The sequence below is a fragment of the Dendropsophus ebraccatus genome, chromosome 6, assembly GCF_027789765.1.
Source record: "Dendropsophus ebraccatus isolate aDenEbr1 chromosome 6, aDenEbr1.pat, whole genome shotgun sequence".
Taxonomy (NCBI): domain Eukaryota; kingdom Metazoa; phylum Chordata; class Amphibia; order Anura; family Hylidae; genus Dendropsophus; species Dendropsophus ebraccatus.
In genome coordinates this window covers 149899469-149925552 of record NC_091459.1, presented here as the reverse complement: position 1 = coordinate 149925552, position 26084 = coordinate 149899469, and the positions used below count along the sequence as shown (strand labels likewise).

The 26084-nt window shown below is 47.6% G+C and overlaps 1 protein-coding gene across 5 annotated transcripts in view; it reads right to left on the bottom strand.

Annotated features, from left to right (window-relative positions):
* LOC138794541 (zinc finger protein 34-like) overlaps window positions 1-26084 on the bottom strand; it is a 51598-nt gene that overhangs the window by 16015 nt on the left and 9499 nt on the right. For 2 of the 5 annotated variants that reach the window (XM_069973262.1, XM_069973263.1), the window contains exons 6-10: window positions 25120-25185; window positions 21150-21245; window positions 14081-14179; window positions 13420-13509; window positions 11375-11473 (exon numbers count right to left, since the gene is read on the bottom strand). In XM_069973262.1, the coding sequence (XP_069829363.1) occupies window positions 11375-11473; window positions 13420-13509; window positions 14081-14179; window positions 21150-21245; window positions 25120-25185 (450 nt within the window). Of the gene's footprint in view, window positions 1-6159; window positions 6676-11374; window positions 11474-13419; window positions 13510-14080; window positions 14180-21149; window positions 21246-25119; window positions 25186-26084 lie in introns of all 5 variants that reach the window. The other 3 variants (XM_069973259.1, XM_069973260.1, XM_069973261.1) reach the window with 3 other exon arrangements.

Here is a 26084-nt window from a genome sequence, read left to right as displayed (position 1 = left end):
GTATAGCTGTTATATAGCAAGAGACTTGACCTGGATATAGTAAGTATAGCTGGTATATAGCAGCCTTCAGAAGACTGGACCTGGATACAGTAAGTATAGCTGTTATATAGCAAGAGACTTGACCTGGATATAGCTCGAATTTACTCACCGAAATTTCTTCTTTCCATGAGTCCGTAGGCAGCACAGAGACATAAGGGTTAACTAGATTATCCCATACTGCTAGGCAGAAGAAACAAGATTAATTAATCATGGTAATTAACTCATTAAACCATTAGGCCAACATCATAAAACCCCACCACAGACAAGGAATAGACGTGTAAGTACTGCAGCAATAACATAATTTATTAGGGTGGGATGCTGTGCTGCCTACGGACTCATGGAAAGAAGAAATTTCGGTGAGTAAATTCGAGCTTTCCATTTCGTCCTACGGCAGCACAGAGACATAAGGGAAAGCAAAGCAATGCCAACACAAGGGAGGGTAATATTAGCCAGAGAACGCTTTTTCCAGCACCTTTCTGCCGAAGGCCACCCTATCATTGGAGAGAACATCCAACTTGTAGTGTCTCATAAACGTAGTAGGGGAGGACCACGTAGCAGCTGAACAAATCTGTTGCAAGGAGACTTGAGCCAGTTCAGCCCAGGATGTGGATGTAGAGCGTGTAGAATGGGCCCTGATTCCCATTGGTGGAGTTAAGCTTTTTAACTTATAACACTCTGCGATGACATCCTTGATCCATCTTGAAAGGGAGGCTTTGGAAGCTGCTCTACCTTTATTTGGACCCTGAAATTGTAGAAAGAGAGAGTCTGATGATCTTATCTCTTCTGTACGAGACAGGTAGGTCAAAACTGATCTTTTAACATCCAACAGCTGGAGTCTGTCCTGGTCGCTATCCTGAGGTTGGAGACTTGGGAGAATTATCTCCTGGTTAAGATTAGCAATAGAAGGCACTTTTGGGAGGAAACCTGGTCTGGTACGTAGAATGAGACAGTCATGCTTAATAGAAAGATATGGCTCTCTGCATGAGAGAGCTTGCATCTCACCGACCCGCTTGGCTGAGACTATGGCCACCAAAAAAAGTGTTTTCCATGATAAAAACTTCAGGGAAATTTCATTCAGAGGTTCGAACGGAGGACCAGACAAGACTTCGAGAACTATGGAAAGGTCCCATGTGGCTACTGGACTTTTGACTGGAGGGCGAAGGTTCCTAATAGCTTTGAAAAATCTTCTTACTAAAGGTTGATTTGAAAACTTCCCTTCAAACACATAATTAATTGCCGAGAAATGTACCTTGAGGGTATTGAATTTTAGCCCTTTAGCGAATCCTTCTTGAAGGAATTTTAGCACATCTGGAAGAGAAGGCACGGACACCGACTGAGATCCACACCAAGATCTAAAAACCTTCGCCACTCTGTTATAAACTTTCATAGTTGCTGGTCTTCTTGAAGACAATAGGATATCGGCCACATCGTCCGAAAACCCTTTTTCCAGAAGGTTTAACCTGTCAGCTTCCAAGCTGTTAAATGTAGATTCTGGGGGCAAGGATGAAGAAATCCCGCTTGGGTGAGAAGGTCCGGGCGGACTGGAAGATTCCTGTAGCAACCCTTCGAAAGCCATAACGCGAGCGGGAACCAGGCCCTTCTGGGCCAAAACGGGAGAACTGCTATGACCGAGGCATGATCGTCCAGAATCTTCTTGAGAATTCTCGGGATCATCGGAAACGGAGGAAAGAGATAAATCAATCTGTTCTTCCAGCTGATGGATAGCCCGTCTATGTAATCCGGATGGTCTTGTTTGTAGATTGAACAGAAAGCTCTCACCTTCCTGTTCTCTCTTGTTGCCATCACATCGATGTCCGGATGACCAAAGATGCTGGTTATCCATGAAAAAACCTCTGGATGGAGACTCCATTCTGATTGACATAGCTGATTCCTGCTCAGCCAGTCCGCTGCTGTATTCAGGACTCCCCTGATATGGACTGCTCTCAACTCCTGCAGATTCTCCTCTGCCCATGTCATCAGACACCGACATTCCTTGATCAGCAAGGGGGATCTGGTACCCCCCTGCTTGTTTAGATAGAACACGGTTGCTGAATTGTCCGACTGGATCAGGACGTGTCGGCTTTGGACATGATGTGAGAACGAGACCAGGGCACGATGCACTGCTCGTAGTTCCCTCAGGTTCGATGAACTCTGACCCTCCTCTGTGGTCCACGCCTGCTGGACCCACAGTTCTCCCATATGTGCTCCCCAACCCACCTTGGAGGCATCGGTGGTGATCAATACCTGGGGGGCACTGAAAAGTGATCTCCCCCTGCAAACTTTGTCCCGTCTCAACCACCACAAGAGGTCCTGCCGGGTAGCACTGAGGAGAGACAGAGGCTGGTCTAAGCCTGATTGGAGGCGGTTCCACCTGGAGAGAATGTTCTGTTGGAGCAATCTCATGTGTGCCCGAGCCCATGGCACGGCCTCCAGTGAGGCAGTCATCGACCCTAGAACTCGCATGCCCATTCTGATTGTTATTTGGGGACAGGAGAGGAGAGACTGGACCTCTGACATCAGCTTGGATGTTCTTTCTTCCGTCAGGTAGAGCTTCATTGCCAGTGAGTCCACGATGAAGCCTAGGAACTTGCATACTTGGGAAGGGACTAGGTTTGATTTGTCCAGGTTCAGGATAAATCCATGACTCTCCAGAACTTGTCTGGTCATCTGGATATGAATCAGAAGACTCTCTCTGGATGAGGCTTTGACGAACCAGTCGTCCAGGTAGGGGACGATAAAAACTCCTTGAAGCCTTAGGTGTGCTGCCAGGATGACGATGATTTTTGTGAAAACCCTTGGTGCTGTAGATAGGCCGAAAGGAAGGCATCTGAACTGGTAGTGGAGAGTCTTTTTCCCTTTGCGTATAGCCACCCGAAGGAACCTGCGATGGGACGGCAGGATGGGGATGTGGAGATACGCATCTTTTAAGTCTATGGTGGCAGCAAAATCGTTTTCTTGGAGAATGGCGATAACTGATTTGATTGTTTCCATTTTGAATCTTTTGCAGGTGATAAAACGGTTCAGAAAAGACAGATCTATCACTAGACGCCAGTTGCCTTCCTTCTTCGGTACTGCAAAGATTCTGGAGTAGACCCCTCGGCCCTGTTGGTGAAGAGGAACTCTCTCCAATGCATTCTTCTGTAAGAACTCTGATAGAAGCGCATGAAGTTTTGGGCTGTCTTTGTTGCGCAAGAACACATTCGGGGGAAAGTGAGAGAATTCTATGGAGTATCCTCTCGAGATTACCGAGTTGGCCCATGCGTCCGAGGTAGTTTTTTCCCATACTGATGCGAAGAGGCTGAGCCTTGCCCCTACCGCTGTGGGAAAACATCTGGCGTCATTGTTTTTTATCTTTGTCTTCAGGAAATGGCTTTTTCTTAAAGCTGGAATTATCTCCTCGTGGCCTGAATCTGTTTTGTCTCCCTTGGGGAGCGGTTCTCTTGCCTGCCGGTGATCTTCGGAATGTTTTACGAAAGGAACGATTTTGCCTTCCTTTAGGATATGGAAAGGAAATTCCCTTGGATTCATTGAGGGATTTCAATATGTCCTCCAACTGTGGCCCGAATAGGCCTTCTGGCTGGAATGGAAGGGAACAGAAATGAGTCTTGGATGACAAATCTCCAGGCCAGTCTTTCAACCACAAACTTCTTCTGGCAGTAGTGGCCATAGCCATGACTTTAGAATTCAAACGCAGAGAATCTAAAGGAAAGTCTGCCAGAAAATCCGAAGCCAACTTCATGGTTTGAACGTCCTTCAGCAGATCCTCCCTTTTAACGCCTCGTTCAATATCTCTTGATAACTCACTAAGCCAGACTCTTAGAGCTCTTCCTACTGATACTGCAGACAATGCCGCTTTAGCATTAAAAGTTGATGTAGAATAAATCTTTTTGAGAGTAGAGTCCGTCTTGCGATCTAGAGGGTCTTTAAGTAAAGCGGCTTCCTCAGTGGGATACAGAGCTTTTTTAGAAAGTCGGGCAACCGCCAGATCTATTTTTGGTGGGCTATCCCATGACTTGGAAGCTTCTGCTGAAAGACTGTATGCTGCCTTGAAACGTGAACTTGGATCAAACCTTTTCTCAGGCTTTTGCCAATCTTGCTCCATAAAGTCCTTCAGGAGCTGATGGGAAGGAAGCACCGTGTGATCGGTCTTAGGAAAAAAGAAAAGAGCTTCTTTCTTTGGTAAACTGGAAGAAGAGGGTTCTCCTTCCAAAGTGCTTTTTACTGACTTAATGAGTTTCCTGGTGCCTCTTGCAAGATGGCGCTGGCACTTCCGGTCCGGCTAGCGTGCACACGAGATGCTGGACGGGAGATTCGGGACCCCAGTGAGGCCCGCGAGCTACCGTGCGCCATACCAGGAGTGAATAATCTGCAACTCCCCCTGGTAGGCAGCCATAACGGAGGACACACAGAACCCTGTGGTCAGTGCCGTTCGGCCTCCCTGCAGACGAGGTAAAAAATAGAGCAGGGGATGAGGCTGACTACCTCATAGAATCATGGAACAGTCTTTGTAGAAAAAAAGCAACTTCTGCCTGCAGAAGAAACAAAACACGTCTATTCCTTGTCTGTGGTGGGGTTTTATGATGTTGGCCTAATGGTTTAATGAGTTAATTACCATGATTAATTAATCTTGTTTCTTCTGCCTAGCAGTATGGGATAATCTAGTTAACCCTTATGTCTCTGTGCTGCCGTAGGACGAAATGGAAAGTAAGTATAGCTGGTATATAGCTGCCTTCAGAAGACTGGACCGGGATTTCTGGCAAGTTCAGCTTTGTTTTACAGCATGATAACAACAAAAAAAATATTGAATATATATTGTGAACTTGAGTTATATCACATCTACTGTTGATTTAGATTTTGAAAGTTATTACGACAGAAACACTTTAACTTCACAGCAGAATCAGCAGCCCCTTCATTGCCTTTTGCTTCTCCTCCCCAGGTCATCTATAGTACTGTGTAAATTATCAGCCCAGCACCAGCCCTATGTCATGGCGTTGCAGAGAGGAGTATGTAAGTGAAGGACCTGTGCGTCTCTCTGTCCGAAACGGACAGAGAGACCAGTAGTTGTGCATCATGGACAATCGGGGGCCTTAAAAACAGCAGCGAGAGCCACAAGATACCAGGGAGATTATTACTAACCACAAGATACCAGGGAGATTATTAGTAACCACTAGATACCAGGGAGATTATTAGTAACCACTAGATACCAGGGAGATTATTAGTAACCAGTAGATACCAGGGAGATTATTACTAACCACTAGATACCAGGGAGATTATTACTAACCACTAGATACCAGGGAGATTATTAGTAACCACTAGATACCAGGGAGATTATTACTAACCACTAGATACCAGGGAGATTATTACTAACCACTAGATACCAGGGAGATTATTACTAACCACTAGATACCAGGGAGATTATTACTAACCACTAGATACCAGGGAGATTATTACTAACCACTAGATACCAGGGAGATTATTACTAACCACTAGATACCAGGGAGATTATTAGTAACCAGTAGATACCAGGGAGATTATTAGTAACCACTAGATACCAGGGAGATTATTAGTAACCACTAGATACAGGGAGATTATTAGTAACCAGTAGATACCAGGGAGATTATTAGTAACCACTAGATACAGGGACATTATTAGTAACCACTAGATACCAGGGACATTATTAGTAACCACTAGATACAGGGAGATTATTAGTAACCAGTAGATACCAGGGAGATTATTAGTAACCACTAGATACAGGGACATTATTAGTAACCACTAGATACCAGGGACATTATTAGTAACCACTAGATACCAGGGAGATTATTAGTAACCACTAGATACAGGGACATTATTAGTAACCACTAGATACCAGGGACATTATTAGTAACCACTAGATACCAGGGAGATTATTAGTAACCACTAGATACCAGGGAGATTATTAGTAACCACTAGATACAGGGAGATTATTAACCCTTTAGAGACTAGGTGTCTTGTTTTTAAACAATCTGGCTCACGACTTGTGGAAACTGGCGAGATGGGGCCATACAGTAAGCCACTAATCAGTGTGTGTCACCCCGGCGTCTACAATAACAATTTACACAATACACAAATAAGACTATTTACCGGCTTCCACCTCTTCGGGGACGTCTTCTTTGTCTTGGTTCCAGTCAACCTCTTTGCTGTATTCAGGCTTGAAGAAATCTCTCAGCCTCTGCTCATACGGTGCCAGCCTAAGGTGTGGTGGCGGCCGGCGGCCCGTCTCAGCAACATGAGCCGCAGCTTCACTCAGCTTCTCATTCATTTTGCGCTTGGCATCCTTCCACCTCTTCTTGACTTTGTCGCTGGTACGTGAGGCCACTCCCACCGCGCTCACCTCATTGGCTATGGCCTGCCACATGGAGTTCTTGGCCACACTGGGAGTAATGTCTGCTTCATTGCCAAACAGTTTAGAGTAATTCTCGATCACCAGGTCAACCAGGACATCGAGTTCTTTCTCGGTGAACTTTACGATTCGCAGGCGCGGGACTCCAGGAGAGGGGGATGAAGTAGACTGAGATCCGAGAGAGTTAGAGACCTGAGTCACGGGAAATTGCGAGGGCGACGCGGTATCACAGATATGTACGATCGGCTCACCCGTATCTGTTATTATGGCACAGAACAAAGTAAAGTTTAGAGGTGGCAGTCACGCTGTGTCGGCACAGAGGACAATCACTACAGAGACCACCGATACAAGAAATGTAAACCGAGGGAGGTGGCAAGGGTTAAATCTGTGACCAGAGAACAGACCCCCTTCTAGTCATCCTGTAAGGTCAGATAGGCGGAGGTCACACAGTGGTAACACAAGGATGGAACAACTCTCCGACCCCCTTCTAGTCATCCTGTAAGGTCAGATAGGCGGAGGTCACACAGTGGTAACACAAGGATGCAACAACTCTCCGACCCCCTTCTAGTCATCCTGTAAGGTCAGATAGGCGGAGGTCACACAGTGGTAACACAAGGATGCAACAACTCTCCGACCCCCTTCTAGTCATCCTGTAAGGTCAGATAGGCGGAGGTCACACAGTGGTAACACAAGGATGCAACAACTCTCCGACCCCCTTCTAGTCATGCTGTAAGGTCAGATAGGCGGAGGTCACACAGTGGTAACACAAGGATGCAACAACTCTCCGACCCCCTTCTAGTCATCCTGTAAGGTCAGATAGGCGGAGGTCACACAGTGGTAACACAAGGATGCAACAACTCTCCGACCCCCTTCTAGTCATCCTGTAAGGTCAGATAGGCGGAGGTCACACAGTGGTAACACAAGGATGCAACAACTCTCCGACCCCCTTCTACTCATCCTGTAAGGTCAGATAGGCAGAGGTCACACAGTGGTAACACGAGGGACACCACTGGGCCCTCTCCCCTGTATGGGGGACACAATACAACAACACAATACAAGTCATAGGTTCACGTTGACCAGGAAAACAATTAAAGGGGTACTCCAGTCCAGTGTTGCTGCCCATGGTGAGACTAACAATTCCTTCCATACTTATTACTATTGATTCAGTCTCCCCCAGTTTTCAGCTGCTCCCTTCTGCTGAAGACACAAAAATTTGTGTATAAGCTTCCCTTTCTGTCTCCCCCTCCTCCCTCCTGAGACAGCTGATGTAAACGAGTCCCTGGCCGGCTGTATCTGCAACTTTGTAGCTTCTTTGTAATGCTGGGAGGGTTAATCTAAGGTCAAGTTGGCAATGAACTCGCTGTGAATAACCCTCCCAGCATTATAAAGAAGCTACAATGTTGCAGATACAGCCTGCTAGAGACTTGTTTACATCAACTGTCTCAGAAGGGAGGGGGAGGAGGGCAAGACAGAGAGAAAAGCTCACACACAGATTTCAGCAGAACTGGGGGAAGGAGACTGAATAGATAATAACAAGTATGGAAGGAATTGTTCGTCTCAACATGGGCAGCAACATATTAAAAGTTAAAGGGGTATTCCGGGAAAAATTTACTTTTCCTCAATCCACAGAATAGGGAAAAAGTAGGAGTAGGTGATCTCAGTTATGAATAGAGCCCTGGGTCGGCACATGACCCGCGGCTCTATTCATTCCTATGGAGCGACAGAAAGTGCCGACAATATCGTTCCCGGAGTTTAGCGACTCCTACAAGAAGTAAGCCATCAGCTCTAGAGCCTGACGGGAGGGGGGTCTGTCCCCAGGCTCGTCCCGCCACACTTATTGTAGAGAGAAGCGCTCGCACACCACGTCCCGACACAACGTACCGACACAACACACACTGGTTCCTACCGCTTTGACGCTACAAGAAGAGCTCTATCCCCTGTGCTGGACAAGTCACCGTAAGAGTAGCTACTTTTAGGGTTAATGAAGAACACTGGTGACAATTTTTTTTTTCTTTCAAATCAACTGATGTCAAAAAGTTATACAAATCTGTAAATTACTTCTATAATATTCTCCAGTACTGCTCCAGCCTTTCAGTACTTATCAGCTGCTGTAGGTCCTGCAGGAAGTGGTGTATTCTCTCCAGTCTGACACACTGCTCTCTGCTGCCACCTCTGTCCATGTCAGGAACTGTCCAGAGCAGCAGCAAATCCTCATAGAAAACCTCTACTGTTTTTTTCTTTTTGCTTATATTTTATGTTTTTGTTATGTGTTTATGATGTTTTACTGCTTAGAGATCTCTGGATTCTGACCCCTATAGCTTCTATAGTTCTCCATCTACACAGCTGGGTCACATCTTGTTATTTGCTCTGTAGTTCTTCTAAAACCATGTTGGGGTACACAAAGCGGTGACAAAAACAGCAAATTTGGCCTTATTTTTGTTTTTGCTTATATTTTATATTGATTTCATAGAATAGCGCCCCCCATGGGACCACTGTACCGCAGTAATGCCATTGCCAGCTGCCATTGTAACCATACTGCATGTTGGGAAGGGTAATGCCGAGGAAACCCGCTGAAGCTGCCGACCATCTAATGTCTATAAGACCGGCGGCTGAGGAAAGGATCGGGGCAAATGGATTCTAGCACAACAGATTATTTAGTTCTCAAGGACGATAAGTAGGAGAGGGAGGGGTCTGGAGGAGGAGGAGGAGGAGGAGGAGGAGAAGGACAGAGGGAGGGGTCTGGAGGAGGAGGAGGAGGAGGAGGAGGAGAAGGACAGAGGGAGGGGTCTGGAGGAGGAGGAGGAGGAGGAGGAGGAGAAGGACAGAGGGAGGGGTCTGGAGGAGGAGGAGGAGGAGGAGGAGGAGAAGGACAGAGGGAGGGGTCTGGAGGAGGAGGAGGAGGAGGAGGAGGAGAAGGACAGAGGGAGGGGTCTGGAGGAGGAGGAGGAGGAGGAGGAGGAGGAGAAGGACAGAGGGAGGGGTCTGGAGGAGGAGGAGGAGGAGGAGGAGGAGGAGAAGGACAGAGGGAGGGGTCTGGAGGAGGAGGAGGAGGAGGAGGAGGAGAAGGACAGAGGGAGGGGTCTGGAGGAGGAGGAGGAGGAGGAGGAGGAGAAGGACAGAGGGAGGGGTCTGGAGGAGGAGGAGGAGGAGGAGGAGGAGAAGGACAGAGGGAGGGGTCTGGAGGAGGAGGAGGAGGAGGAGGAGGAGAAGGACAGAGGGAGGGGTCTGGAGGAGGAGGAGGAGGAGGAGGGGTCTGGAGGAGGACGGCAGAGGGAGGGGTCTGGAGGAGGACGGCAGAGGGAGGGGTCTGGAGGAGGACGGCAGAGGGAGGGGTCTGGAGGAGGACGGCAGAGGGAGGGGTCTGGAGGAGGACGGCAGAGGGAGGGGTCTGGAGGAGGACGGCAGAGGGAGGGGTCTGGAGGAGGACGGCAGAGGGAGGGGTCTGGAGGAGGACGGCAGAGGGAGGGGTCTGGAGGAGGACGGCAGAGGGAGGGGTCTGGAGGAGGACGGCAGAGGGAGGGGTCTGGAGGAGGACGGCAGAGGGAGGGGTCTGGAGGAGGACGGCAGAGGGAGGGGTCTGGAGGAGGACGGCAGAGGGAGGGGTCTGGAGGAGGACGGCAGAGGGAGGGGTCTGGAGGAGGACGGCAGAGGGAGGGGTCTGGAGGAGGACGGCAGAGGGAGGGGTCTGGAGGAGGACGGCAGAGGGAGGGGTCTGGAGGAGGACGGCAGAGGGAGGGGTCTGGAGGAGGACGGCAGAGGGAGGGGTCTGGAGGAGGACGGCAGAGGGAGGGGTCTGGAGGAGGACGGCAGAGGGAGGGGTCTGGAGGAGGACGGCAGAGGGAGGGGTCTGGAGGAGGACGGCAGAGGGAGGGGTCTGGAGGAGGACGGCAGAGGGAGGGGTCTGGAGGAGGACGGCAGAGGGAGGGGTCTGGAGGAGGACGGCAGAGGGAGGGGTCTGGAGGAGGACGGCAGAGGGAGGGGTCTGGAGGAGGACGGCAGAGGGAGGGGTCTGGAGGAGGACGGCAGAGGGAGGGGTCTGGAGGAGGACGGCAGAGGGAGGGGTCTGGAGGAGGACGGCAGAGGGAGGGGTCTGGAGGAGGACGGCAGAGGGAGGGGTCTGGAGGAGGACGGCAGAGGGAGGGGTCTGGAGGAGGACGGCAGAGGGAGGGGTCTGGAGGAGGACGGCAGAGGGAGGGGTCTGGAGGAGGACGGCAGAGGGAGGGGTCTGGAGGAGGACGGCAGAGGGAGGGGTCTGGAGGAGGACGGCAGAGGGAGGGGTCTGGAGGAGGACGGCAGAGGGAGGGGTCTGGAGGAGGACGGCAGAGGGAGGGGTCTGGAGGAGGACGGCAGAGGGAGGGGTCTGGAGGAGGACGGCAGAGGGAGGGGTCTGGAGGAGGACGGCAGAGGGAGGGGTCTGGAGGAGGACGGCAGAGGGAGGGGTCTGGAGGAGGACGGCAGAGGGAGGGGTCTGGAGGAGGACAGAGGGAGGGGTCTGGAGGAGGACAGAGGGAGGGGTCTGGAGGAGGACAGAGGGAGGGGTCTGGAGGAGGACAGAGGGAGGGGTCTGGAGGAGGACAGAGGGAGGGGTCTGGAGGAGGACAGAGGGAGGGGTCTGGAGGAGGACAGAGGGAGGGGTCTGGAGGAGGGGGGCAGAGGGAGGGGTCTGGAGGAGGACAGAGGGAGGGGTCCGGAGAAGGGGGACAGAGGGAGGGGTCTGAAGGAGGACAGAGGGAGGGGTCTGAAGGAGGAAGCCGTCCTATCATAGTGAATCATTTGGACACTGTAATATCGCTTTCACTATAACTATAGTAATGGAGAATGATGTGTGAACGGGACCTGAAGTCACAGTAACATGTCACTAACCTCTGAAGTCCACGATCTGTGGCCCTCACCTCACCCGGGGCCCCAATACTAATGTAAGAGAGCCCCACTGAGATAGTCCTGGTGGTCTCTTACCTCTGGACAGTGCTGTAGTGGTGACCGGACCATGACCTCCCACTGACACCTTGATGTACTCCGGCTCCTCTTGTTTGATCAGCTTGGTGGTCACCTGACCTGGAATCAAACAATACGTCAGGGGAGGCAAACACTGATGAGGGTCTACATCACTGGGGAGGGGGGTACACACTGATGAGGGTCTACATGACTGGGGAGGGGGCACACACTGATGGGGGTCTACATCACTGGGGAGGGGGGTACATACTGATGAGGGTCTACATCACTGGGGAGGGGGGTACACACTGATGAGGGTCTACATCACTGGGGAGGGGGGTACACACTGATGAGGGTCTACATCACTGGGGAGGGGGGTACACACTGATGGGGGTCTACATCACTGGGGAGGGGGGTACACACTGATGAGGGTCTACATCACTGGGGAGGGGGGTACACACTGATGAGGGTCTACATCACTGGGGAGGGGGGTACACACTGATGAGGGTCTACATCACTGGGGAGGGGGGTACACACTGATGGGGGTCTACATCACTGGGGGGCCACACACTGATAGGGGTCTACATGACTGGGGAGGGGGCACACACTGATGGGGGTCTACATGACTGGGGAGGGGTACACACTGATGGGGGTCTACATGACTGGGGAGGGGGAACACACTGATGGGGTCTACATGACTGGGGAGGGGGCACACACTGATGGGGGTCTACATGACTGGGGACGGGTACACACTGATGGAAGTATACATCACTGGGGAGGGGGGTACACACTGATGGGGGTCTACATGACTGGGGAGGGGGGTACACACTGATGGGGGTCTACATGACTGGGGACGGGTACACACTGATGGAAGTATACATCACTGGGGAGGGGGGTACACACTGATGGGGGTCTACATGACTGGGGAGGGGGTACACACTGATGGGAGTATACATCTCTGGGGAGGGGGGTACACACTGATGGAGGTCTACATGAATGGGGAGGGGGTTACACACTGATGGAGGTCTACATGAATGGGGAGGGGGTATACACTGATGGGGGCCTACATGAATGGGGAGGGGGTATACACTGATGGGGGTCTACATCACTGGGGGGCCACACACTGATGGAAGTATACATCTCTGAGGAGGGGGGTACACACTGATGGGGGTCTGTGTACAGAGAAGGGGGGCTGTAGGGTGCTATCTACACATATCACAATTTTACTGTTTGCCCCTTGGAAGAAGCCTCAGCTATAACAGAGATATCTGGCCTGATGACATCACCGCCTGTCTGTAATAACATCACTATGTAACCAGACAAGTATATTTGACATCACACATCTCTATGTAACCAGACGAGTATATATGACATCACACATCTCTATGTAACCAGACGAGTATATATGACATCACACATCTCTATGTAACCAGACAAGTATATTTGACATCACACATCTCTATGTAACCAGACGAGTATATATGACATCACACATCTCTATGTAACCAGACTATGTATGACATCACTCATCTCTATGTAACCAGACAAGTATATTTGACATCACACATCTCTATGTAACCAGACGAGTATATTTGACATCACACATCTCTATGTAACCAGACAAGTATATTTGACATCACACATATCTATGTAACCAGACGAGTATATATGACATCACACATCTCTATGTAACCAGACAAGTATATTTGACATCACACATCTCTATGTAACCAGACGAGTATATATGACATCACACATCTCTATGTAACCAGACGAGTATATATGACATCACACATCTCTATGTAACCAGACGAGTATATATGACATCACACATCTCTATGTAACCAGACGAGTATATATGACATCACACATCTCTATGTAACCAGACGAGTATATATGACATCACACATCTCTATGTAACCAGACGAGTATATATGACATCACGTCTTCTGCTGATCCCCCAGATGTCACATGCTCCACTCTACCACAGCGGGGTCTCCCTGCCATCACTGTAAGGGGGACCACCGGACAGAACAGACAGCAGCAGCAGGGCGCGCAGCGGATCTTACCTCTACATGTGGCTCCTGTGCTGTCTGACCCCACCGACACCTTCATGTAGTCCGGCTCCTCGTACCTCATCAGCTGGGAAGACGAGCGGACTGTAAGAAGAGCAGAAGGGGGAGTCCTACAGTGCACCCCAACCTAACAGTGGCAGCAGGGGATGATGGGAGTGATGATACACTGTGTGTGATAGGAGATTAGAGTGTCAGCTCCTGGGGTCAGGGAGGATGATGGGAGTGATGATACACTGTGTGTGATAGGAGATTAGAGTGTCAGCTCCTGGGGTCAGGGAGGATGATGGGAGTGATGATACACTGTGTGTGATAGGAGATTAGAGTGTCAGCTCCTGGGGTCAGGGAGGATGATGGGAGTGATGATACACTGTGTGTGATAGGAGATTAGAGTGTCAGCTCCGGGGGTCAGGGATGATGGGAGTGATGATACACTGTGTGTGATAGGAGATTAGAGTGTCAGCTCCGGGGGTCAGGGATGATGGGAGTGATGAAACACTGTGTGTGATAGGAGATTAGAGTGTCAGCTCCTGGGGCCGGGGAGGATGATGGGAGTGATGATACACTGTGTGTGATAGGGGATTAGAGTGTCAGCTCCTGGGGTCAGGGAATTGGCTATCACCTGACATTGTGTCCGCTTTGCATCACCAGCCCTCACCTGTAGGTGTCACCGCCGCACCCTCTGACCCATGGCCACCAACAGACACATTGACGTATTCCGCCTTCTCTTGTTTGATTGTCTGCGAGACGACCCGCCCTGAAAGGAGAAGCAAAACAAAGAACCAATCACAGGGAGGAGCCAATCAAGGAACCAATCACAGGGAGGAGCAAAACAAAGAACCAATCACAGGGAGGAGCAAAATAAGGAACCAATCACAGGGAGGAGCAAAACAAAGAACCAATCACAGGGAGGAGCCAATCAAGGAACCAATCACAGGGAGGAGCAAAACAAAGAACCAATCACAGGGAGGAGCAAAACAAAGAACCAATCACAGGGAGGAGCAAAATAAGGAACCAATCACAGGGAGGAGCAAAACAAAGAACCAATCACAGGGAGGAGCAAAACAAAGAACCAATCACAGGGAGGAGCAAAATAAGGAACCAATCACAGGGAGGAGCAAAACAAAGAACCAATCACAGGGAGGAGCAAAACAAAGAACCAATCACAGGGAGGAGCAAAACAAGGAACCAATCACAGGGAGGAGCAAAACAAAGAACCAATCACAGGGAGGAGCAAAACAAAGAACCAATCACAGGGAGGAGCAAAATAAGGAACCAATCACAGGGAGGAGCAAAACAAAGAACCAATCACAGGGAGGAGCAAAATAAGGAACCAATCACAGGGAGGAGCAAAACAAAGAACCAATCACAGGGAGGAGCAAAACAAAGAACCAATCACAGGGAGGAGCAAAACAAAGAACCAATCACAGGGAGGAGCAAAATAAGGAACCAATCACAGGGAGGAGCAAAACAAAGAACCAATCACAGGGAGGAGCAAAACAAGGAACCAATCACAGGGAGGAGCAAAACAAAGAACCAATCACAGGGAGGAGCAAAACAAAGAACCAATCACAGGGAGGAGCAAAATAAGGAACCAATCACAGGGAGGAGCAAAACAAAGAACCAATCACAGGGAGGAGCAAAATAAGGAACCAATCACAGGAAGAAGCAAAACAAAGAACCAATCACAGGGAGGAGCAAAATAAGGAACCAATCACAGGGAGGAGCAAAACAAAGAACCAATCACAGGGAGGAGCAAAACAAGGAACCAATCACAGGGAGGAGCAAAACAAAGAACCAATCACAGGGAGGAGCAAAACAAGGAACCAATCACAGGGAGGAGCAAAACAAAGAACCAATCACAGGGAGGAGCAAAACAAAGAACCAATCACAGGGAGGAGCAAAACAAAGAACCAATCACAGGGAGGAGCAAAACAAAGAACCAATCACAGGGAGGAGCAAAATAAGGAACCAATCACAGGGAGGAGCAAAACAAAGAACCAATCACGGGGAGGAGCAAAACAAGGAACCAATCACAGGGAGGAGCCAATCAAGGAACCAATCACAGGGAGGAGCAAAACAAAGAACCAATCACAGGGAGGAGCAAAATAAGGAACCAATCACAGGGAGGAGCAAAACAAAGAACCAATCACAGGGAGGAGCAAAACAAGGAACCAATCACAGGGAGGAGCAAAACAAAGAACCAATCACAGGGAGGATCAAAACAAAGACCAATCACAGGGAGGAGCAAAACAAAGAACCAATCACAGGGAGGAGCAAAATAAGGAACCAATCACAGGGAGGAGCAAAACAAAGAACCAATCACAGGGAGGAGCAAAATAAGGAACCAATCACAGGGAGGAGCAAAACAAAGAACCAATCACAGGGAGGAGCAAAATAAGGAACCAATCACAGGGAGGATCAAAACAAAGACCAATCACAGAGAGGAGCAAAACAAGGAACCAATCACAGGGAGGAGCAAAATAAAGACCAATCACAGGGAGGAGCAAAACAAGGAACCAATCACAGGGAGGAGCAAACAAAGAGCCAATCAGAAGGCGGGGCAGTCCCATGTAACACATACACACATTATATGTAACTATGTGTTAGCTGATGTTCAGCTCTGAAGGTATGAAGAAGTAAATACAGAAGTCGCAGTCCTGGGCTGGATCTATAGTTATTATCAGCTGGTGTTGTGGCCCCTGAGGGTCGGCTCTGTGCTGATGTCACTTCTATATACAGACTAGACAGGAACACACGAGGGAGGTCTCAGGAAGGTCTGGGGCCAGCCCTCCTCCTAGCGCTTAGGCCCTAGATGCCACCCCCTCTCTCCCGGGTGTTTAGACTTCAGCTGCCCCCTCCCCCCGGGTTGTAAAGCTCTGAGATAATAAGTGATAAATACACCCTTGAGAAAACTGCAAAAATATCCGTACAGCAAATGACATCTCTGATAATACCGGCTGTGCTGTGTTACATTATAGGTTGTGTCTCATGTTACACCATAGGATATATCACACTACACCGTATCCCACTACACCATAGGATATATCACACTACACCGTATCCCACTACACCATAGGATATATCACACTACACCGTATCCCACTACACCATAGGATATATCACACTACACCATAGTATACATTATGGTATATAAAATAGAAAATATCACCATATCACACTACACCAAAGGATATATCACACTACACTATAGTACACATTATGGTGTATAAAATAGAAAATAAGTCCAAGCACTCACCGGATAAAGTGATCTCTTTGTGCGTTTATTCAGACATCACAGTGAGAAGCGGTGGCAAGGGTGCGGGAGCGTGTAGCAGACAACAGTTGTCTGCTACACGCTCCCGCACCCTTGCCACCGCTCCCTCACTGTGATGTCTGAATAAACGCACAAAGAGATCACTTTACCCACTGCTGTCACTCGTGCCGCTCACCCGTGGCACCCCCGCGGGTCACTCTATCTCCACCGACAGCATCTAAGCTTACCAACCCCGCCACCCACCCACTGGGCTCATCTGCAGCACCTCCCGTAGCCGCTTACCAACGGAGCTTACCGGCGGCACCCCAAATCCCCCCACACCCTGCTGGGCTCAATCGTGGAACCGGCACCCCCCTCCCCTTATGGTTGTGCTTACCCGCGGCACCACCGAACCCCCCCCTCCCTATCACCTGCTGCCCCCCAACACCCCTGCAGCTCACCCATGCATGGCGCTCATCTCAGTTCTGCTATACCATCTCAGCTCTGCTACACCATCTCAGCTCTGCTACACCATCTCAGTTCTGCTATACCATCTCACCTCTGCTATACCATCTCACCTCTGCTATACCATCTCACCATCTCAGCTCTGCTATACCATCTCACCTCTGCTATACCATCTCAGCTCTGCTATACCATCTCAGCTCTGCTATACCATCTCACCATCTCAGCTCTGCTATACCATCTCACCATCTCAGCTCTGCTATACCATCTCACCTCTGCTATACCATCTCAGCTTTGCTATACCATCTCACCTCTGCTATACCATCTCACCATCTCAGCTCTGCTATACCATCTCACCTCTGCTATACCATCTCAGCTCTGCTATACCATCTCACCTCTGCTATACCATCTCACCATCTCAGCTCTGCTATACCATCTCACCTCTGCTATACCATCTCAGCTCTGCTATACCATCTCACCTCTGCTATACCATCTCACCATCTCAGCTCTGCTATACCATCTCACCTCTGCTATACCATCTCACCATCTCAGCTCTGCTATACCATCTCACCTCTGCTATACCATCTCACCATCTCAGCTCTGCTATACCATCTCACCTCTGCTATACCATCTCACCATCTCAGCTCTGCTACACCATCATCATCAGGCATAAGCATTGCATGATGGGAGATGTAGTTTTCTATCTTGATAATAGACCATCTTTTAGAAAAACTTGTAACTCAGGAACGGCAGCAGCTAGAAAGATGGGAGACAGCTCAAAATACTCAAGGGGACTTGGTAAGAAAGACCAGATTTGGGAGCATTAAATTTTTTTGGTTTTGGGGGAAATACCCCTTTAACCCCTTAAGGACAGAGCCAATTTCGATTTTTGTGTTTTCGGGTTTTTCCTCCTTGTGCTTAAAAGGCCATACATAGCACTTGCATTTTTCCACCTAGAGACCCACATGAGCCCTTATTTTTTGCGTCACTAATTGTACTTTGCAATGACGGCTGAATTTTTGCATAAAGTACACTGCGAAACCAGAAAAAAATTCAAAGTATGGTGAAATTGAAAAAAAAAAACGCATTTTGTTTATTTGGGGGAAATGTGTTTTTACGCCATTCGCCCTGGGGTAAAACTGACTTGTTATATATGTTCCTCAAGTCGTTACGATTAAAACGATATGTAACATGTATAACTTATATTGTATCTGATGTAAACCATTGTCAACAAATATACGTTACTTAAAACCGCTCCATTCCCCGGCTTATAGCGCTTTTATCCTTTGGTCTATGGGGCTGTGTCAGGTGTCATTTTTTGCGCCATGATGTGTTCTTTCTATCGGTACAGTGATTGCGCATATACGACTTTTTGATCGCTTTTTATTACAATTTTTCTGGATTTGATGCGACCAAAAATGCGCAATTTTTTTGTGCTGACGCAGTTTACCATGCGAGATCAGGAATGTGATTAATTAATAGTTTGGGCGATTACGCACGCGGCGATACCAAACATGTTTATTTATTTATTTACTTTTATTTATAACCTGGGAAAAGGGGGGTGATTCAGACTTTTATTAGGGGAGGGGGCTTTTTACTAATAATGACACTTTTTTTTTTACTTTTACACTTATACTAGAAGCCCCCCTGGGGTTAGGGTTATTTCCCCTGGGGTTAGGGTTATTCCTCCTGGGGTTAGAGTTATTCCCCACTGGGGTTAGGGTTATTCCCCCCTGGGGTTAGAGTTATTCCCCCCTGGGGTTAGAGTTATTCCCCCCTGGGGTTAGGGTTATTCCCCCCCTGGGGTTAGGGTTATTCCCCCCCTGGGGTTAGGGTTATTCCCCCCCTGGGGTTAGGGTTATTCCCCCCCTGGGGTTAGGGTTATTCCCCCCCTGGGGTTAGGGTTATTCCCCCCCTGGGGTTAGGGTTATTCCCCCCCTGGGGTTAGGGTTATCCCCCCTGGGGTTAGGGTTATTCCCCCCCTGGGGTTAGGGTTAGTCCCCCTGGGGTTAGGGTTAGTCCCCCCCTGGGTTAGGGTTAGTCCCCCCCTGGGTTAGGGTTAGTCCCCCCCTGGGTTAGGGTTAGTCCCCCCCTGGGTTAGGGTTAGTCCCCCCCTGGGGTTAGGGTTAGTCCCCCCCTGGGGTTAGGGTTATTCCCCCTGGGGTTAGGGTTATTCCCCCCCTGGGGTTAGGGTTATTCTCCCTAGGGGACTTCTAGTATAAGTGCTTTGATCTCTCAGAGATCTCTGCAGCATAGATATGCTGCAGAGATCCATGAGATCGGCACTCGTTTGCTTTCGGCTGCTGCAGCCGGAAACAAACGAGTGCCGAGCCGGGGACGGCGCCATCTTGGAGCGGTCCCCGGCCGGCTTCAGAAACGGATATCGCTCCTCGGGGATAACATCCCGGAGGAGCGATCTCCCCACTAGACACCAGGGATGACGCTGCGTCCGGTAATCGGATGCAGCTGTCATGTTTGACAGCTGCATCTGATTACTGTATTAGCGGGCACGGCGATCGGACAGTGCCCGCTAATACCTACGGTCCCGGGCAACAAGTGGCACCCGGGACCGCCGCGGTTCAGAGCGGGGTCGCCGCGCGGCCCCGCTCTAAACTCCCTTACCGGCATCAGGGCGTAAATTTACGTCCGATGTCGTTAAGGGGTTAAATAAAGCAAGTTCAAACTGAGAAAAAAATAAAATTCACAAAGCTGCAGGTTACGGTCTGTAAGATTATTAAACTGTTTAAATTTAAATTATTTCAAATATTAAAAATTCTTCAAAAAGGGTCAAATCAAAGTCTCCCCTACATTTATAAGGGGAAGGGGGGGACTCCGGCTCTCGCACATCATATGTTACCGTGTGTGCATGAGGCCTCCTTTATGCATAATAAGGGCGTATAGGGTCTCTCTTTCCTGCAGATTTCTGGCAGCCCTTAGGGTCCTATTACACAGAGCGATTTTTAACGATTAACGGCTAACGATAAATGATCGCAAACAAGACTGTTTATCGTTAACCTGAAATCATTCACCATATTACACAGGACTCCGCCCACTGGACTCCTTAACACAGAATGAGCAGGGATTCCAATAATCTTGTTAAAAATGTTTTAGAAAGTTAAATATCAATCTGCTCAGCTCTTCCTGATGGTGATAGATTACATATAGATTACATACATTACATATAGATTACATACATTACATAAAGATTACATACATTTCATATAGATTACATACATTTCATATAGATTATATATCAATCTGCTCAGCTCTTCCTGATGGTGATAGATTACATAAAGATTACATACATTACATAAAGATTACATACATTACATATAGATTACATACATTACATATAGATTACATACATTAGATAAAGATTATATATCAATCTGCTCAGCTCCTCCTGATGGTGATAGATTACATATAGATTACATACATTACATAAAGATTACATAGCATTGTCAGGGGACATGTTCTATTAGGTTGGGTGCCCAATATTGTCAGTCTGTAAAAGTGGTGTAATACAGTGATCAGGGAGTCTATACTGCGTCCCCGCTCCCCCCGCTCTGCCACTTCCATCTTTGTGCTGTTTCCATCGCTTTCTTGGTTTTTCAGGTGACAAGACCCCCCGCCCCATTAATTTTAATGGGGTTTGTTATTAGAACTGAGGAGTCATAGTACTCAACTCCAGTTCTATCACCTGACACTATAGGTTACGGCCCTCATCTACCCTGCAGGGGACAGGACTCACTGTGTGCGGGGACGGCTCGGCCCTCATCTACCCTGCAGGGGACAGGACTCACTGTGTGCGGGGACGGCTCGGCCCTCATCTACCCTGCAGGGGACAGGACTCACTGTGCGGGGACGGCTCGGCCCTCATCTACCCTGCAGGGGACAGGACTCACTGTGTGCCGGGACGGCTCACCCCTCATCTACCCTGCAGGGGACAGGACTCACTGTGTGCCGGGACGGCTCGGCCCTCATCTACCCTGCAGGGGACAGGACTCACTGTGTGCCGGGACGGCTTGGCCCTCGGTGCTGTCCGCCGGGTGAGGCTCCTCTTTATCCTTCTGTAGTGAGAAGACGGAGGTGACGATGGGATCAGCTGTGTACAGAGGAGACACTGTGTTACTGCGCAGGATCTACGGCCACTTCATATAAGGCAGCAAGTATACCAGTACAGCGCCACCTCTGGGAAGGTGAATTATTACATGGAGCCTGTTAAACACCCCCATTATCTGTGTATAGTAATGTCCTGTATACACCCCATTATCTGTGTATAGTAATGTCCTGTATACACCCCATTATCTGTGTATAGTAATGTACACTACTGTTCAAAAGTTTGGGGTCACCCTGATGTATGTACACTACCGTTATAAAGTTTGGGGTCACCCAAACAATTTAGTGTTTTCCATGAAAAGTCACACTTCTTCACCACCAGACGTTGTGAAATGAATAGAAAATAGAGACAAGACATTGACAAGGTTAGAAATACTGATTTGTATGTGAAATAACATTGTTCTTCCATCACACTTTGCTTCCGTCCCAGAATCCTCCTTGTGCAGCAATTCCAGCATTGCCCACCTTTGGCATTCTAGCTATTAATCTGTTGGGGTAAGCTGGAGAAATTGCCCCCCACGCTTCTAGAAGCAGCTCCCACAAGTTGGATTGGTTGGATGCACTTCTGGCGTACCATACGGTCCAGCTGCTCCCACAATGGGGTGGTGATCTGGTGACTGCGCTGGCCCCTCCATTCCCTATGATAGAATACCAGCTGCTGCTTCTGCTGGAAATAGTTCTTGCACAATTTGGAGGTGTTTAGGGTCATTGTCCTGTTGTAGGATGAAATTGGCTTTAACCAAGCGCTGCCCACTGGGTATGGCATGGCGGTGCAGAGTGATGGCCTTCCTTATTCACAATCCCTTTTACCCTGTACAAATCTCCCACCTTACCAGCACCAACCCCAGACCATCACATGACCTCCACCATGTATAACAGATGGCGTCAGGCATTCTTCCAGCATCTTCTCATTTCTTCTGCGTCTCACAAACCTTCTTCTTTGTCATCCAAACACCTCAAACTTGGATTCATCCATCGTCCACAACACTTTTTTCCAGTCTTCCTCTGTCCAATGTCTGTGTTCTTTTGCCCATCTTAATCTTTTTCTTTTATTGGCCAGTCTCAGATATGGCTTTTTCTTTGCCACTCTGCCCTGAAGCCCAAAATCCTGCAGCCGCCTCTTCACTGTAGATGGTGACGCTGGTGTTTTGCGGGTACTATGTAATGAAGATGCCAGTTGGGGACCTGTGAGGCGTCTGTTTCTCAAACTAGAGACTCTAATGTGCTTATCTTCTTGCTTAGTTGTGCAACGCGGCCTCCCACTTCTTTTTCTAGTCTGGTTAGAGCCTGTTTGTGCTGTCCTCTGAAGGGAGTAGTACACACCGTTGTAGGAAATCTTCAATTTCTTAGCAATTTCTCGCATGGAATAGCCTTCATTTCTAAGAACAAGAATAGACTGTCGAGTTTTAGATGAAAGTTCTCTTTTTCTGGCCATTTTGAGCGTTTGACCCCACAAATGTGATGCTCCAGAAACTCAATCTGCTCAAAGGAAGGTCAGTTTTGGGGCTCGTTCACACAGAGCAAAAGCAGCTGAATTTCTGCGCTGAAATTTCAGCCGTTAAAATAGGTGCAGAGCTAATTTCCATTGTGTTGAATGGAAATTCTGCTCTGCAGTTCACACGGTGGAATTTCTGCACTGAACGTTCCGCGGCTAATCCGCTGTCTGCCAGAAGAATGAACATGTTCATTCTTCCGCTAGCGGAAACCTATACAAACCAATGGGGCTCTGATTTTCTGTTTCAGCGCGGAATACAAGAGTAATACAAGCGAAATGGGGTAAAAAGGGGGGGAGGAGGATTCTAGTATGTATTCTGGTATAGTCTAGTTTACTCGCCGAATACTCGCTGAATTTCAGCGCTGAATGCATGCGGAATCAGCGTGGATTCCTCGAGTATTCCGCGCTGAATTTGTCAAGAGCTGATTACAAGCTGAACACTTTCCTAGCGGAATACTCAGGGATTCCGCTTACATTCTGCTTATATTCTGCTCGGAATTCAGCGTCAGTTGATTTCAGGCGGAAATATTTCCTTGCGTAATCCGCCCCTTTTGCTCTGTGTGAACGTAGCCTTGTAGCTTCTGTAACGAGCTAGACTGTTTTCAGATGTGTGAACATGATTGCACAAGGGTTTTCTAATCATCAATTATCCTTCTGAGCCAATGAGCAAACACATTGTACCATTAGAAGACTGGAGTGACAGTTGCTGGAAATGGGCCTCTATACACCTATGTAGATATTGCACCAAACACCAGACATTTGCAGCTAGAATAGTCAGTTACCACATTAGCAATGTATAGAGGGGATTGGTTTAAAGTTAGGACTAGTTTAAAGTTATCTTCATTGAGAAGTACAGTGCTTTTCCTTCAAAAATAAGGACATTTCAATCTAACCCCAAACTTTTGAACTGTAGTGTACCTGTATACACCCCATTATCTGTGTATAGTAATGTTCCTGTATACACCCCATTATCTGTGTATAGTAATGTCCTGTATACACCCCATTATCTGTGTATAGTAATGTCCTGTATACACCCCATTATCTGTGTATAGTAATGTACCTGTATACACCCCATTATCTGTGTATAGTAATGTCCTGTATACACCCCATTATCTGTGTATAGTAATGTCCTGTATACACCCCATTATCTGTGTATAGTAATGTCCTGTATACACCCCATTATCTGTGTATAGTAATGTACCTGTATACACCCCCATTATCTGTGTATAGTAATGTACCTGTATACACCCCATTATCTGTGTATAGTAATGTACCTGTATACACCCCATTATCTGTGTATAGTAATGTACCTGTATACACCCCATTATCTGTGTATAGTAATGTCCTGTATACACCCCCATTATCTGTGTATAGTAATGTCCTGTATACACCCCATTATCTGTGTATAGTAATGTACCTGTATACACCCCCATTATCTGTGTATAGTTATATACCTGTATACACCCCATTATCTGTGTATAGTAATGTCCTGTATACACCCCATTATCTGTGTATAGTTATATATCTGTATACACCCCATTATCTGTGTATAGTTATATATCTGTATACACCCCATTATCTGTGTATAGTAATGTCCTGTATACACCCCCATTATCTGTGTATAGTAATGTCCTGTATACACCCCATTATCTGTGTATAGTAATGTACCTGTATACACCCCATTATCTGTGTATAGTAATGTCCTGTATACACCCCATTATCTGTGTATAGTAATGTCCTGTATACACCCCATTATCTGTGTATAGTAATGTACCTGTATACACCCCCATTATCTGTGTATAGTAATGTACCTGTATACACCCCATTATCTGTGTATAGTAATGTACCTGTATACACCCCATTATCTGTGTATAGTAATGTACCTGTATACACCCCATTATCTGTGTATAGTAATGTCCTGTATACACCCCCATTATCTGTGTATAGTAATGTCCTGTATACACCCCATTATCTGTGTATAGTAATGTACCTGTATACACCCCCATTATCTGTGTATAGTTATATACCTGTATACACCCCATTATCTGTGTATAGTAATGTCCTGTATACACCCCATTATCTGTGTATAGTTATATATCTGTATACACCCCATTATCTGTGTATAGTTATATATCTGTATACACCCCATTATCTGTGTATAGTAATGTCCTGTATACACCCCCATTATCTGTGTATAGTAACGTTACTATACACAGATAATGGGGTGTATACAGGACATTACTATACACAGATAATGGGGTGTATACAGGACATTACTATACACAGATAATAGGGTGTATACAGGACATTACTATACACAGATAATCTGAGAATTGCGCCCCCTCACCCCAGGGAGCCCACTCACCGCGTGCCGGACTCTGCTGGGCCGGAACATCCTGCTTGATCCTCAGAAGTAAATCAGGATTACATACTGTTAAAGAACAAGGATAACATCTTAGGCAGGGTTCATACTTGCAATCAGTTTTTTCATCCGTTTTTGTAAAAAACTGATGAAAAAAACAATGCAACTGTGTGCATCCGTTGTGATCAGTTTTTCCATTGACTTCCATTATAAAAAAAATGGATAAAAACGGATCTATTTTTTTGACGGACACAACCTCATTTTTTTGTCTGTCCAAAAAAAGAATCCATTTTGATCCATTTTTTTTTATAATGGAAAACCGGATCAAAATGGATGCACACAGTTTTTCATCATTTTTTCATCAGTTTTTTTGCAAAAAAAAGAATGCAAAAACGTCGTCTGAACTCAGCCTTAGACATCCGCCCATACAGGAGACATATATAATCTCCCGGACATCTGTATATACAGGAGACATATATAATCTCCCGGACATCTGTATATACAGGAGACATATATAATCTCCCGGACATCTGTATATACAGGAGACATATATAATCTCCCGGACATCTGTATATGCAGGAGACATATATAATCTCCCGGACATCTGTATATACAGGAGACATATATAATCTCCCGGACATCTGTATATACAGGAGACATATATAATCTCCCGGACATCTGTATATGCAGGAGACATATATAATCTCCCGGACATCTGTATATACAGGAGACATATATAATCTCCCGGACATCTGTATATACAGGAGACATATATAATCTCCCGGACATCTGTATATACCGGAGACATATATAATCTCCCGGACATCTGTATATACAGGAGACATATATAATCTCCCGGACATCTGTATATACAGGAGACATATATAATCTCCCGGACATCTGTATATACAGGAGACATATATAATCTCCCGGACATCTGTATATGCAGGAGACATATATAATCTCCC